The sequence below is a fragment of the Nilaparvata lugens genome, chromosome 1, assembly GCF_014356525.2.
Source record: "Nilaparvata lugens isolate BPH chromosome 1, ASM1435652v1, whole genome shotgun sequence".
Lineage (NCBI taxonomy): Eukaryota > Metazoa > Arthropoda > Insecta > Hemiptera > Delphacidae > Nilaparvata > Nilaparvata lugens.
Window position 1 is genome coordinate 71,849,983 of NC_052504.1, and position 16,261 is coordinate 71,866,243.

Sequence of the window (16,261 nt, forward strand, 5' to 3'; positions counted from 1 at the left end):
TTTCAAGAATATTACAGAGCTCCTGAAATTTTCCCAGAAATGAGACTCATGTCAGTTGATAGGGCTTATAAATAGCTATCCATGGTATAAATTTGAAGAAAATCGTTAGAGCCGTTTTCGAGAAAAACGTGAAAAACATGGTTTTTTAGTAATTATCCGCCATTTTTTCCGCCATCTTGAATTGGATTTTATTGAATTTCTTATTATCGGATCCTCATGGTATAAGGACCTTAAGTTTAAAATTTCAACTCAATCGGTGATTAGGAATGGAGTTATCGTGTTCACAGACATACACACATACACACACACACACATACACACACACAGACCAACACCCAAAAATCATTTTTTTGGACTCAGGGGACCTTGAAACGTATAGAAAACATGAAATTTTAGGGTACCTTAATTTTTTTTGGAAAGCAATACTTTCCTTACCTATGGTAATAGGGCAAGGAAAGTAAAAATCATGTTTTTGGACTCAGGGGACCTTGAAACATATAGAAAACTTGAAATTTGGGTACCTTAATTTTTTTACTTTCCTTGCCCTACTACCATAGGTAAGGAAAGTATTGCCATAAAGAAACAATAGCATAAGTAGATATCCCATGGCATAGGGCATTTATGTCGCATCTTTTACTGTTATCTCAAGCCGATAGCCCACGTAGTTCTTTCCCGTGAAGCTTTATGACGCTGGTAGTCTCTCATATTGTACCGGTCATACACTCTTACCCGGTCAAAACAGTAAAAATCAACAATAATCGACAGTAATCGGCTTGGGATAACAGTAAAAGTTGCGACATAAACGCCCTATATCATGGGATATCTACTTACGCTATTGTTTCTCTATGGTATTGCTTTCCAAAAAAAATTAAGGTACCCCAATTTCAAGTTTTCTATAAGTTTCAAGGTCCCCTGAGTCCAAAAACATGATTTTTGGGTGTTGGTCTGTGTGTGTGTGTGTGTGTATGTGTGTATGTCTGTGAACACGATAACTCCATTCCTAATTAACCGATTGACTTGAAATTCTAAACTTAAGGTCCTTATACAATGAGGACCCGACAATAAGAAATTCAATAAAATTCAATTCAAGATGGCGGAAAAAATGGCGGATAATTACTAAAAAACCATGTTTTTCACGATTTTCTCAAAAACGGCTCTAACGATTTTCTTTAAATTTATACCATGGATAGCTATTTATAAGCCCTATCAACTGACATGAGTCTCATTTCTGGGAAAATTGCAGGAGCTGCGTAATATTCTCTAGAAAAATGGCGGATAATTACTAAAAAACCATGTTTTTCACGGTTTTCTCGAAAACGGCTCTAACGATTTTCTTCAAATTTATACCATGGATAGCTATTTATAAGCCCTATCAACTGACATGAGTCTCATTTCTGGGAAAATTGCAGGAGCTGCGTAATATTCTCGAGAAAAATGGCGGATAATTACTAAAAAACCATGTTTTTCACGGTTCTCTCGAAAACGGCTCTAACGATTTTCTTCAAATTTATACCATGGATAGCTATTTATAAGCCCTATCAACTGACATGAGTCACATTTCTAGGAAAATTGCAGGAGCTGCGTAATATTCTCGAGAAAAATGGCGGATAATTACTGAAAAACCATGTTTTTCACGATTTTCTCAAAAATTGCTCGACTGATTTATTTCAAATTCATACTCTGTATAGTTATTTGTCAGCTCCATCAACTGGCATGAGTCTCCTTTTTGGGAAACTAATGGGGGGTTCACCCCATCCTTGAGAAATGGACTTTGTAACCTCCTTCTCGTGCATGAGGTAGGTAGGTAGAGCAGTCTATAAAAATAACACATAGTCGAGACATTTCATCTGTAGAACAGCTGTTTTGACGACTTTTAAAAAATCATCGGATTTCAAAATTTACACAAAGGAAAAAGTACTCTGAAAACAATTTATTATATACACACATATACAGTAGTCTGATCGTAGTTTCAAATAATTATGTTATTTCTATAAATTATTGTCGTTTAAGAATGAGGCTCCCAGTTCAATGAGCAAGGAAAGTTGTGTGAGTGTACCACACCAGATTTTTTGGAAAGCAATACTTTCTTTACCTATGGTAGTAGGGCAAGGAAAGTAAAAAACATATCTGAATATCATTTCCAAAACTGTCCGAAAGTCCTAAACACAGCCGCCATTTTTGTTTTTTCTCTAAATAATGACTGAACATACGGAAGTGAAACCTTGCACATTCATTTATGACAAGACAAAGCTACAAAACAATTATGACAATTGTTCAAATGTTTGAAACAATAAAACGTTAAAAATTTCATTTCTTGAATGGGGGTGGGGGTGGTTCAAAGGTACCATTTTTTATTTGTCGCGTATTAAAGCTTACATAATTTCCTACAATACTGATCTTACAAATTTCTCTATATAGCCTATATCTCCTCTACTTTTTGAGATATTCGCTTTCGAAGGTGTGACATTTTTGAAAAAAAAACACATTTTTCTTCATTTTTTGCTATTATTATTCTTATTGCTCAACTTTTCAATATCGATCGACACCCTATCAAGACGGACAACGACTTTCAGTAAGTCAAAAGTGAGAACTTGCTAAGGCTTGTTCAATTAGTTCAAGACAATCTAACTCATTCAATTGAAGAAAGTTATTAGTGTAATGGAATTGAACAGAATCCCCTTCTTCTATAGAAATTCATTATTCAATGCATTGTGAAATGCATTTTGGTTCTTCATCAATGTTAGGTACCTCCATTTTTATACATGTAGAGAGAGTGCCATAATATGAAATAATGAGAGTAACATCCTTAACAACTTCGTACGACTTCGACCAAGGATAGTAATGTCTGATGTTTAGTGGTACATCTTTACCTTTAATTCAATAATTCAACTTCAAACATTTTTTACCAGGTTGATTTAAGTTCATCAATTTAGACTTAGTTAGTGCTAGATGAAGTTTGGTTGGAATAGATTAAAAAATATTTTGAATTGACCTCCTATAATCCAATAAAATTACAAGAAATCTGCAGTGGCCACTCTATTGTACTTACATAATTATTATAAATCAGTACTTGCATAAAAGGCGAATCAGTTGCAGTACCACTGAAAGCCGAATCAGTTGCAGTACCATCGTCGGCTCAGTTCCATAAGGTTCTATGTGTATTTTTGCTACTTTGGAGATATCAGCGTTCAAAGTTTTCAAGCAGGCTCGAAATACACTCACACCAAAACTTACCATCTTTTCTCCAATGTTTTCAATGTTTTATGGAACAGATACCTTTTCAATCATCATAGGAACTAAAACAATGTTGTAATTTGAGGAATAGTTTTGGGAATTGAGAAAATATAGAAGACTGTCCACATGGAACCTTCTGGCTATTCATTTACATCACACATTTGAAACCACTATGTAACATAGAACCTTTTATCTCTCCATTTTTCTACTGTTGATATTTTTTAAATCACTGGAATATCTCCACTCCATGACAATTTCTCTATCAAAAAACTATTATAAATATTATTAATTATCGATAAGAATTTGAGAATTTCAGTAATCTAAGAATTTAGATTTTTACAATACTCTGTTAAACCTTGATTACATCTATACAATCATGACTGCAGTAAGGCAAGCAATCGATTTTTTATAAATGCAATTCTAGTAATCTAGTAATAATTCTAGTATACAGTAAATGATGATCCATGGATTTGGATAGCCAACTCTATTAACTATTATACCAGCATTTTATTAACAGTGCAAGCAGGCTCTATTGATCAAACATTATTGGTCATTGATTAAAGATTTAGAGCTTATTCAAACGTTTATTACCTGGAATAATAATTATTATGAAGGGAACAAACTAAGAAAATAGATAATTGTGTATGAATTGAACATTTTAAACAAATTAAAAGCTACGGAGCCTCAATCAATACGTACTCTTCATTATCAGACTAAAAATTAATCTCTGAGTTCAAGCGTAGATCATCAACTTGGGTTTAAAAGATAATCTCGGTGAATTGCTGAGATCGGGATCAGGCTAAAATGAAATAATATCAGGAGCAAAATTGATGATTTTGGACTCCAACTTAGACCTGCTAGGAGGCAGGTTTAAGTTCGGATTAAGCTATTAACTTTCTAATTGGGGTTCGTCTTTGAATTCTGAACAATTTCATTACCCACAAAGTCATATTTAAAATGTTTTTCCACTGATGTTTAAAATATTAAAACATAAGAAAGTGAAAATGAAAACACCTTCAAACAACAAGAAAATTCTATACCTATCACGAGAAGGGGGTCTGGGTGGCCTCCCCCGGAAAATTTTAGAAAATACCCTCAATTTGGTGTGATTTCAAGCAATTTCTACTTGTAAAACTACATCCTAATAATTAAGTTTCCTTATTAAATAAATCATTATTTAATTTTCATAGAAAATAATATATCATAGGCCTATGATATTTCAGTTCATATAACAAATAGAATGGAAACATAATTTTATTAGTCATTCAATTGTTTCAAAAAATAGTTTCAAAGTTATAGTCTTCAAACCTATGATTTTCACTCAAGTACAAAAAAATATATTGGGGGAGATATATCCATGTTCCCAGTTATTACAGGAGATTTGTATATCCTCCTGTCCCCGGTGGAAACTACTCTTTAATCATAACATTACTGCGACATTTTGTGGGTACCATACTAAAAAAAAGGTGCTGAAACATTGGCTGAGGGAACTACGTTTCAATCACATGAAATGATTTACATCCATGATCTATTCATATTCATGCATGAAACTGAATGAACAATTATCAATACATGTTATAATATTGAACTTTCAATTGTAAAAACAAAACTGACTTACTTCAAAAAGATCTTTCTGAAGTATTCGCTATACGTAGTTCCTAGCCCCCCCCCCAAAGATCAGATAAATAATTAAAATGCGGGTCTATCTACACGAATCCTTAAAATCTCATACTGATTTAATACTGTTTTTAAACAGCAGTAGTATAATTATTCCTCCTACAGTATCAACAATGTAGCAAAATTGCCTTGGAAGTATGGCCACAGAATATACAGAATGGAAACTTGTAATCAATCGCCTATCTAACCAATGCTTTTTACATGACGCCTATATTAAACACTTCACGTGACCTTGGGAAGTTCCAATCCTGGTCTTCTGATTGGCTCGTGACAGTGAACGAGATCAATTGATCCGGATCATTGAAGTGATCAATACTATTACAATGCGGCGCTTCCTAACAAGATGGCGGATTTTAGCGTCAGGGTACTAGCCAAGTTTCCGTACTGTATGTATACTGTGGTATGGCTACGGGTACGGAGTAATAGAGAATATATTTTTCTCTGTGGTATAGTTGAAGCTTAAAACAGAATAGGTACTATTATTGATCAGGGAGCAATAAGTGAGTTATTGCATATATTTCAACGTGAGAATTAACAAGTTACAAGATGTCACAGTGAAAGCAGAAGAAAGGGCGCAATCAGACAATCAATGTATGTACAGAGTTTGTGAAAATTATGGAACCAGCTTAAGGTTCTTTAGCTTTCTAACTTGAAGTTATTTTCCAATAAGAATATGATTCCCAATGAAATTGTTGAAACTGTTATTGTAAAAGGAAAATTTATGTTTCCATGATTTTTTAAGAAATCTGTTTCAGTGTATTCCTACTTTAGGACCTTCTCTGTAAGTCTATATTTTCAATAAATATTTCATGATTTAATAACTAACAATGTATATGTTTGTATTGATACTTCTACCACATTTTGTATAAAACTGGGAAAAATGAAGCATTTAATAACATAGAACCACTAGCCACTTGGAGGAAGTGCAGCTGTTCAGACCTAATTATGCTCTATGTTTCAGTATGATCACATAGAACCTTATGGCTAAAATCAGTGGAGGGGTAATGCACATGGGACATAATGAAAATATCAATTTCTATAACTAAAATACAGTTTAACACATAGAACCTTTTACTGGTGCATTCTCTTTGTTTTTGGGGATCGATCTATGTGCATAACTCAATAAGCCCAAAATTGTCACATAGAACCTTATGGAACTGAGCCGACGCCACTGAAAGCCAGTCACAGCTCTCACATTTAACAGAACTGCTTCAACAAATACGTTACTAGCGCATGCGCATACTCCTCTATGCTAGAGGAGCATTTCTACAGCGAGACGCGCGTTTCTAATGGTAACCTGAAACCAAAACAAAACGCCCAGGCTATACAGTAGAAATAGTAGAATGAGTAGAAGTTTTATTTCAATATAAACAGAGCAGTTTGTTTTAACTGTTCTATTACAAGATTTACTGAATGTGATGTACTTGTACTATAAAATCAATATACTAGCAGAATCATTGAATCAATAACTTATTCCTCTTCCGAGAAATAAAACCTAACCTAAGTGATTTTGTCGTTCCGTTTAGAAAGAAGGATAATACAATCTTTGAATGGCGTCATAAATTGCAATGTTGAAGTTGATTATATTTTTCTGTCATTGTGTGTGATTCATATCATAGCAATCTACTTGAGTGCCTACTTCTGGTAATGAAAGTAGGTGTGGTTTGATTTTTTAACTTGACCGTACTAAAAACTTGGTGTCAATCGTTCAAAAGCGTTTCTAAAGTTGTTGATGACTTTGGAATTATTGATTTTAAGTCTTGGTAAGTGATTAAGACTAATTATTTTAAAAAATGTAAGATAGATTAATAGTGCGTTAGCAAACTAAATTAGGCCTAATTCTTCTTCATCAAAAATTTTACCGGTTTTTCATTACACCGGCTCTATTGTTATAGGTAGCAGACTTGTTACTTTCTTACTTGTTAATAACTTGGTCCGTCTTCGCCGCAGTCGGTGACCGGGGAATTGTCAATATTTCCTCATGTTTGAGGAGGTCAGTGGATGTTGTCAGATGCTGATAGGTGTGGTTGTCCGGATGTACTCTGATAGCGCATAGTATGTTCTGGCTATCAGATAATGCATCAATGCAGCAGTAAAGAGCTTTTCGCCTTCAAGGTAGCCGGTATCAGGTATAGAAATATGCTGGTGAGTTTTCATACTTTTTCAGTCGATGTTGTAGAAGGTCTATGTTTTTGGAATTTTTTGTTCCATGCCTGTCGCCCCGCTGTGGTTTGCTTTCCTTGCCAGAATCTTTGCTTCCAGGATGAACAGAGAGACCACGGTGAGTAGTTTATGTTAATTGAAGAGTGGTCTACAGTGCTCTGTTATGTTTATTCCAAGAATAGTCTTGAGTGTTCTCTTTTGTAGTATGAATATTTTGTTTAGGTGTTTTTGTGATGCTGGGCCCCAGGCCACTATGCCATATCTCATGTGGGAGGCAAACAGGGCATGCTACATGTCGTTAGTGCTGTCTTTTCTCCTGTTATACTTGTCAGTTGTCGAATTACATTAATTGCAGATGATAACTTCTTACTTAGTTGTTCAATGAGAGTTAGGTTGTGGTCGATGATGATTCCCAAGAATATTGTATGCGAGGTTAGGCAATTTGGAGAAACTTCCGGGCTTTTGTTTGTAGGTTGGAATTTTATGTGTATTGTTTTCTGTTTATTTATAGTAAGGTCCAGTCTATTGCATTTGTGGGTGGCTTCTTTCAGTGCTTCGATTTGGCTCCTGGTACAAGACAAGTATAGTAGTATCATTTGCAAACAGTATGCACTTGTTTCTGCTATCTATTTCATCTCAACAAAATATGGACAGGGTGTTTAAGATTCAAAAGAAGGCACTCAGATGTATAGAGAAAGTGAATAGGTTAGACTCTTGTAGGCCTTTATTTAAAAAGCTTGGTCTATTAACTGTGCCATCTTTGTATGTATATGAAGTTGTAATGCATGTGAAAACGAGTGGTGTGATCCAGAATTCAGATGTTCATGAGTATAATACGCGAAACAGAGCAGATTATCATATAATGGGTCACAATAGTAGGTTATTTGAACAAAAACCAGATTATATTGGTAGGAAATTTTATAACAAGCTACCTCAAATCTTGAAAAGTAATGATGATTTGAAGATTTTCAAAAAACAAATTAAAAAATATTTAGTTGATAGAGCTTTTTATAGTGTACAAGAATTCCTTTCAAACCTAAACTAGGTTGAACTACTTAGTGTTAGAATTATTATGTAATAACATGACTTGTCTTATACTCCATGACTGGAGTCTTTAGGACTCCAGTTTAGGACTCTTTAGTTTATTGAGGCCCAGTTCACTTCTAATTTATTCAAAGTCCAAACTATGTATTATCATTGATGATTAACTTCACTTTATCTCCAAAATGGATATATGTTGAAAGATTAAATATGTTTCTTTTTTCAGGTACCATTTACAAACAAAATATTGAAGAGAATGTGCTCAAAGGAAATGCATATGAATTCATTTTTGTTGACCAGGATGGAAAAATTCTTTGGAACCCGTAGATAGAATAAGTTAGTTAGGTAAGATCAAATTCCACACATTTTTAACTATATGTGGGCGATGTCATTTTATACAGTTTCCCATTTTTTCAAAAAGTTTATCCACAATGTTTTATTATTGATTTGATGTTAGATATTCAAATTGTAAGACATAAATATGGTATGTGACTAAAATAATTGAAAAACTGACTGAATTAAAAAATCATTAATAGCTTACAGGAAATCTTAATATTTCGAAACTACGTGAAACCACATGAGATCAAGATGGACAATTGAGAAGAGTGTTTAAAAAACAATGTATTCACTTATCATTCAGGGAATAGAGCTGTTCATAATATTTGGGATTCCTTCCATAAAGAAATAATTTATGTAACAAAATCTAATAATGTGATAACATTTTAACATCAGCTTATTGATTCAATGTTATCACATTATTAGATTTTGTTACATAAATTATTTCATTATGGAGGAAATCCCAAATATTATGAACAGCTCTATTCCCTGAATGATATGAGTGAATACATTGTTTTTCAAACACTCTTCTCAACTGTTCATCTTGATCTTGAGTGAATGTTGAACTTTATAAATGACCATACATTAGAACTATGAATAGATGACTTCAAAAATTCAACCAGCAAGTGCTGGTTTTTCAAATGGTCGTTTTTCAGGAAACAGCCCGAAAGAATTTTTCTCGACTGTTCTATATGTATTTTGGGGCGCTGAATTCGAATCCGAAATTTGCTGACACGCCAGAGGGCGGCTTCACCCCCAAAACCTCCAAAATTTCAGATTTTCTTCGAATTTCTCATTCAATCTCGAAAACCTTAAGTATCTCAAGAAAAATCCTTCTCGACAAAATTAAAGAAAATAGAATTTTCAATAAATTGAGTGGTCGCGCAGGACTCTACCGTTTTTGGTTCCGGAGTACGAATTTTCAAAAACAAAAGTTGTAACTTTTGAACGGTATTAGAATGAGAAAAACGGTTTATGATAGCGAAAAAAGGAGAAAATTCTCTACAACCTTGACTACTTTTTGGATTTTTTATCTGAAGTATTTCACAAGATACGCCACTTTAAATATGCGAGACTGTGAAAATGATTAACATATCACTAATTTTTCGCATATTCAAAGTGGCGTATCTTGTGAAATACTTCAGATAAAAAATCCAAAAAGTAGTCAAGGTTGTAGAGAATTTTCTCCTTTTTTCGCTACCATAAACAGTTTTTCTCATTCTAATACCGTTCAAAAGTTACAACCGATTGAAAAAATGATTATTTCCATTTTATATTTTTTCTGCTATTCCACTGTTATTCAAGAGTCTGTAAAACGAGTAAGATACATGATAGAAACTTGCGATTGGTCTCAAATGAAAGAGAATTACAAGCTCTATAAGCTACGTTGCCTCAAATCCATCTTGCATGACTGTTTATTATCGAAAAACTGTCGAGACTGTGAAAATGAGGAAAATATCGCAAATTTCTTGATTTTTTGAAACAAACGTATCTTACTTCATGATTATTTATTTACAAAATTCATTCAACGCACATGAAAGAGGAGATTCTGTTCTTCAAATCAAGACCAAGTACCATTTTTTATAATTTCGGGTTACCGAGATACACAGTTTTGAATATAGAAATTGGGCATTTTTCTGTGTATTTAAATATGGGCTAAAATACACTAAAAGAGGAATTTTATATTTTTCCATCAAATTTAAGTTATGATACATGATTTTGAACCGCCTTGACGAGCTGAGAAGATTGAGCTGTAGAACAAGGAGATCTGACCATTCTTTCAAAAGTTATAAGTGTTAAAATTTTGATCCTTGACGTATTCTTATGGGTGTCCCCCCACCCGGAAATAATGGAATTGAGTGTATTTAACGGGTGATTCTCATAGAAAATAACCCTCTTCTGATGATTTCAGCCGAAATATGGTATTTTTTTGGTAGGAAGGCCTTGAAAAGGTATTATAATGAAAAATTTGTATTTTTACAGAATGATTTGTTTTCTATTTTTGGGTGTCCCCCCCTCCCCCACTACTAAATTTGAAAATTCCCAAGTAATCCTGTTCAGAATTAATTGCTCTTTCACATGATGTCTGGTTTTTCATCATTACTAGTGAAATATCCAAGTTGTATAGGGTGAAAGTGGTGAGTTTGCATAATTTTGAAAAACCCTTAAAAAATACCCCTTTTTTGAAAATTCGTAACTCCGGAACCAAAAATGGTAGAGTCCTGCGAGACCACTCAATTTATTGAAAATTCTATTTTCTTCAATTTTGTCGAGAATGATTTTTCTTGAGAAACTCAAGGTTTTCGAGATTGAATGAGAAATTCGAAATTTTTGGGGGTTTTGGGGGTGAAGCCGCCCTCTGGCGTGCCAGCAAATTTCGGATTCGAATTCAGCGCCCCAAAATACATATAGAACCGTCGAGAAAAATTCTTTCGGGGCTGTTTCCTGAGAAACGACCATTTGACTGGACTATGTTATTCAATAATTGTGCAGGCCAGACCGAACTCGCTACCTCGGCGGTAGTAGGTAGGTAGGTAGGAAACCACCAGCAGACGTTTCAAAAGTTCGCCTGGCACGGCCAAGTGAAACTACCGCCGAGGTACTCCCTCTGCGGGAGCGAGCTCGGTGTGACCTGCTCAATTTAATAACATGGAAGGCAAGTTTTTTCAACTTCGCTACCGCCGCGGGAGCGAGTTTGGTGTGGCCTGGGCCACAGGATTTATACTGGGTAATACTGTTTTCTTTATGGTAGTTCAACTCGACATATTAAGTTTTTTTTGAGAGGTATTCCTCTAAACATTGGAGAACTCTTCCAGTTACATTGAGATTTCTCAGTTTCTGTTTCAGTATATTCCAATGAAAATTGTCAAAAGCTGTTTGGAGGTCGATGAAAATACCAGTCACTATTTTTTTCTTCCCATTATTTGTTTACGTTATTGCATAGCTCCGAGACTGGTGTCGATGTGCTGCATCCCTTTCTAAATCCATGTTGGTGCCTTGTTATCAACCCCGGAAACAACCCCGAAAGAATTTTTCTCTACGGTTCTATAATGTATTTTGGGGCGCTTAATTCGAATCTGAAATCTGCTGACCCGCCAAATGGCGACTTCACCCCTAAAACCCAGAGATGTTCGGACTTTTTTAATTTTTTCCATTTAGGGCCGGTTTCCGAGCTGGGGGATTTAGCTAAGTTTAGGGCCGTAGAGAGCGGTAGCGTGCCACCCGACTAGACCCGTAACGGGCCCCGACATATTTATACAATAATTGACATATAGTACTTGATCACTACAACGAAACCCCAGATTGCCTACACACGAGTACAATGTTTTACAACGTTACTTATGATACACAAATATTCTCTCTTTTCATTAGGATAACAGAATTACATAACATAATTTGATAATAATTCAAGTATGTGTCTATTTATTACACACATATTCATGTTTCATGTAGTAAAAATATAGCAAAAACTATGTTGAAGGATTAGAAACACAGAAAAATACTAGTGAGACAGAATGCCAATTTAATTCTTTGAAACAGATACCATATATTTTCAAATTAACTTTCCTTGCTTTACAACTAGCAAAATTTCAATGACTTTGCTAAAGTCCAACTTTCGGGCTAGTTTACTTTCTAAGGTCAGCACCCCTAGACTTGAAAGGCGATCTTGAGCCATGGTGGATCGTTGAACATTTCTCACACGTGCCAGCAAGCTGAATGACCTTTCAGCCTCAGCAACAGTTACTGGCAAAGTGCAGAAAATCTTCAAAGCAATCATTACACTGGGAAAAAGGCTGGAAATCTTCTGTTGAACGTGGACATTCAATAATTCTAAGGTTTCAGCTTTTTACTAAAGTTTGCTGGCTGGATGCATTTGAGATGTCCCATCTCTGAAATAAGCTCTTCTTCAACAACATCATTTTTACATTTTTGCCATATAACCATAGGTAAGGGAATTATTGCTTTCAAAAAAATTAAGGTACCCCAATTCAATTTCTATACGTTTCAAGGTCCCTGAGTCCAAAAAAGTGTTTTTTGGGTATTGGTCTGTATGTGTGTGTCTGTGTACACGATATCTCATCTCCCAATTAACGGAATGACTTGAAATATGGAACTTAAGGTCCTTACAATATAAGGATCCGACACGAACAATTTCGATCACATGCTATTGAAAATAAGCTCGAAGTTCTAGAAAATGTGATTATTCAATTTCAAACTGTTGGCAACTGTTGATTCTATTAGTCATTCACTAGGAAGAGATAGCAGACCTCGTGTGTCTCCAGACTTATTGCCCTGTCACCAGCTGGCTCAGATCTTTGAATTGTAGACTTGAGATATGCGTGAACACTAGCGTCAGGTGATCAATTTTCATAACGGCAAGGAAAGTTGAAATCGGGCCACACCAGATTTTTGTGCAGTGCAGTCCATGTTTTAATCTGGTTAAGGCCATTCCACACAGCACGTGGCGTGCGTGGCTGGACGCACGCTAGCTACTTTTCAAAACATCGCTTCCCAGCTAATCAAATGAAGCAATTCACATAGCAGCGACGGCCACGCGGCAACGCTTGCTATACTAGCCACGCGTGGCTACCGTTCGCTCTCTGAGCGATCTTTTCAAACGTGTCCGGCCACGATTTGGTCCGAGCATGCGCAGAACGTATACTAGACCACGTGGAAACAGACAGTTCACTTAGAACGGCTGTCCAACACACATGCTTCTCTGTTGTATCTACTGGTTTTGTTGTGTTTGTAGTGGTTTTTATTTAAAAATGGCTCTTCTTTTCTGAGTTTGATATGGAGCAGCTTATTGAAGAGGTCCGTACTCGTCCAGTGATTTGGGACTCCACATCAGAGTTGTACAGAGACAACACATTAAAGGTTGAAGCATGGGATGAAATCGCTGAGGTTTTTGCTAGTCGCTCTCTGCTACTAATTGCCTCCCTGAAGGTGGTATTGGTCTTCCTTATGTCACCATTAACCATCGACAACACTTCATTAAACTGGTCACAACTTAACCTAAAATATGTACAAAATTTATCATTGTCAGCCAGCAGTAGTAGTGATAATGAGCTGGTTTTATTGTATTCGGTGACAGCACGGGACCAGTGGGTACATTCAATCAATAAAAAAAGGAAGACCTATGTCGAATTCCATCATTACATGCGCGACCTTGAGCTGCTGGAGTCATCAAACCAAGGTAAGTCACAAGAAAATCCAGATTCACACCACGGGACCGTCGGAGTTGACATCTTCCTGCATACTGACGGGAAACGTGGCCGGTATAGCATCGCAACAGACGTGGCGGTGTGAATTGGCATGTGGCTAGCGTGGCCGGCGTGGCGTGCGTCCAGCCATGCACGCCACGTGCTGTATGGAATGGCCTTTACATAGCTAATCTGTTTGGAGCTTCGGATACATCCACAGAAAACCGAACATTTTATTGATTTTCTTAACAGCTGTAAAACGAGAAGTCACACTTTCAACGATGGTGTCCATCAAAACATAGAAACATGAACCTTGAACCGGTCTTCTGGAGCTTCATTCGAACCAGCTGGCCATACTGGCCGCTCGGCCAGTATTGAATCAGTTACTATCAAATAAGGAAAGTTTCAGTAAAAAATTATTATTTTAGTTAGGGTGCGTTTGTATTGCTGCTTAGTCATTTTATCAATAGCTCTTTACTCCAACTTATTTGTAGTTTTTTTATTTCTCACACAGTTACAAACAAAAATATATTTTTTTATTGACGCCTGGCCCCTGGGAGACTGGGCCCCCCGGATCCAGTCTTACCTGCCGTACCCTTTCTACGGGCCTGGCGCCTGGCTAAGTTCTAGACTTAAACAGCTGGAGTCAGAAAATTGGCTTTCCGAAACGGGGCGTAGTTGCAGTCCACGTTTAAATTAAAATTCGAAAGACTAGAAAATTGAAAATAAAATAAAGAGAAATAGTGTCAATTTTCAACTATTTTGAATTATTTAGGAATGTTTCATTTCGTCAAAGAAAAGCGTTTCCAATATAGAAATGAGAAAATCAAGATTATCATAAAAACCCCGTTTCGGAAAGCTAATTTTCTGACTCCAGCTGTTCAAAGTCTAGAACTTAGCTAAATCCCGAGCTCGGAAACCGGCCTTTTATTTCGAAAACCTTTAGTTTTTCGAGAAAAAGCATTCTCTACAAAGATAATAAAATTTCCAATAAATTGAGCGGTCGCGCAGGCGCTAGATTCAAATTCACCTCAAATCTGCTTAAAACGGTCCAAAACCGCAGATACTCACGTTCGTTTCAAGTTCATAAATAGAATATTTCTGTTACCTGATAAAATTTCATAACTTATTTTTGTTTCTCGCCTTGGTTGCTGACAGTAAGTTTATGCATTCTTCTCAACTCTTTCTTGATACAGTAGTTTGTTTGAAATCAAATTATTAAACAGTTCACTTAACTCCCTTTACTGGCTTACTGCTTAGCTTCTGTTCACTATATTAGGGGTGAATCCTATTAAATGTCTGATACAATAAAATAATTATACAGAAAATAATTCAAAGAACACGCAATGGAATAAGAAAATTATCACTGGAAAGTGAAATAAATGTCCCTCATCTTATGATACAATTATTGTGATATTGCCTTCATCGTATCAGGTAACTAATTACTTCGCACATTTATTTTTCAATTCACGCAGTCTTTCGTTGAATACATTCTACTCCTTGTAATTCCACAAATCATTAACATAGAGACAATATAACCTATTTTATGCCATATTTTGTCTAGGTCTTTAAATCCGTTTTATGTGGTAATACTTGAAAACATTTATTTACATAGATTACTTTTATGGTTACGCAAAATACCGTACCTAAGATTCATGGAAAGCTAAAATTTATGTTCCCTCACGCAAGTTGTATAATAGTAATGTATCGTTTTATAGAACTCTATAAATATCTATTGGGGTAAATTATTATTTATTTGTTGCGTCAAGCTGCTCAAGTTAGCAGAGCTTCTGCAGCATGCAACATGTCATTCTATATTCTATATGCTATTATGTATTCCTATTCTATTTTGAATTTCCTTGATCCCTACTATTATATTGCAATATTGCAGCAATCATCTATTGTGTAGGGACATCCTTCGATCAGTCTTTCGAGTCAGTCTCCGTGAGGATTTTATGTCCACATTTTTCAAATATGTGGATAGTTTGTTGTAAAGTCGCATAACCGAGTAGTAAGGTCCTCTCTCATAATACGCTGTTCTGTGTCTAGGATAATATGGTATGTATTACTTTTGACGAGTTGGCCTATGATTTGCATTTTGGGCTCTGAATCAAATTATGGCTATTTTTGACCACAAACAAAACTGTTTCCAAATTATATATAGCTGGAACCGTTATCAGTCTCAGGTTCCCAAATATTGGTCTGCAAGAGTCACGACGAAAATGATTTAAACAAACTGCTTTTGCACCATAAAAATATCATGCATATCAGATCCACTGCCACCCCAGAAAAAAACACTGTAGCGAATCAATGACAGAAAATAACCATGATATACCCTGAGAGTCGTTCTTTGACTGGACACATTACCTGCCAATCAAGACTCTAATGTGATGATTCTATCTTAGATTATTTTGCAACTCCACTCTAAGTAACTTGGCTGAGGGCATTGTCACATTTTCATCTCCTGAGCTCATTATTAGTTCATGAAAACCATGTGTACTAAGATACATGATGATGAGAGATGAGTGGACCTACAGTTTTTTATGTGTTCCGAACCACCGGGGAAGCAAATTTGAAATACATAAATTATTTATTTTTATAGTGCT

The 16,261-nt window shown here is 35.6% G+C and overlaps 1 protein-coding gene across 14 annotated transcripts in view; it reads left to right on the forward strand.

The window, feature by feature from the left end:
- The window catches only part of LOC111058361 (leukocyte elastase inhibitor), a 62,490-nt gene that overhangs the window by 7,675 nt on the left and 38,554 nt on the right, over window positions 1–16,261 (forward strand). For 5 of the 14 annotated variants that reach the window (XM_039442012.1, XM_039442024.1, XM_039442021.1 and 2 more), the window contains exon 1: window positions 6,200–6,674. The exons of 8 other annotated variants lie outside the window; for them this stretch is intronic. In XM_039442012.1, coding sequence (XP_039297946.1) covers window positions 6,644–6,674 — 31 coding nt within the window. In that variant the 5' untranslated portion in view covers window positions 6,200–6,643. Of the gene's footprint in view, window positions 1–6,199; window positions 6,675–16,261 lie in introns of those variants that run through there. One more of the 14 variants, XM_039441974.1, reaches the window with a different exon arrangement.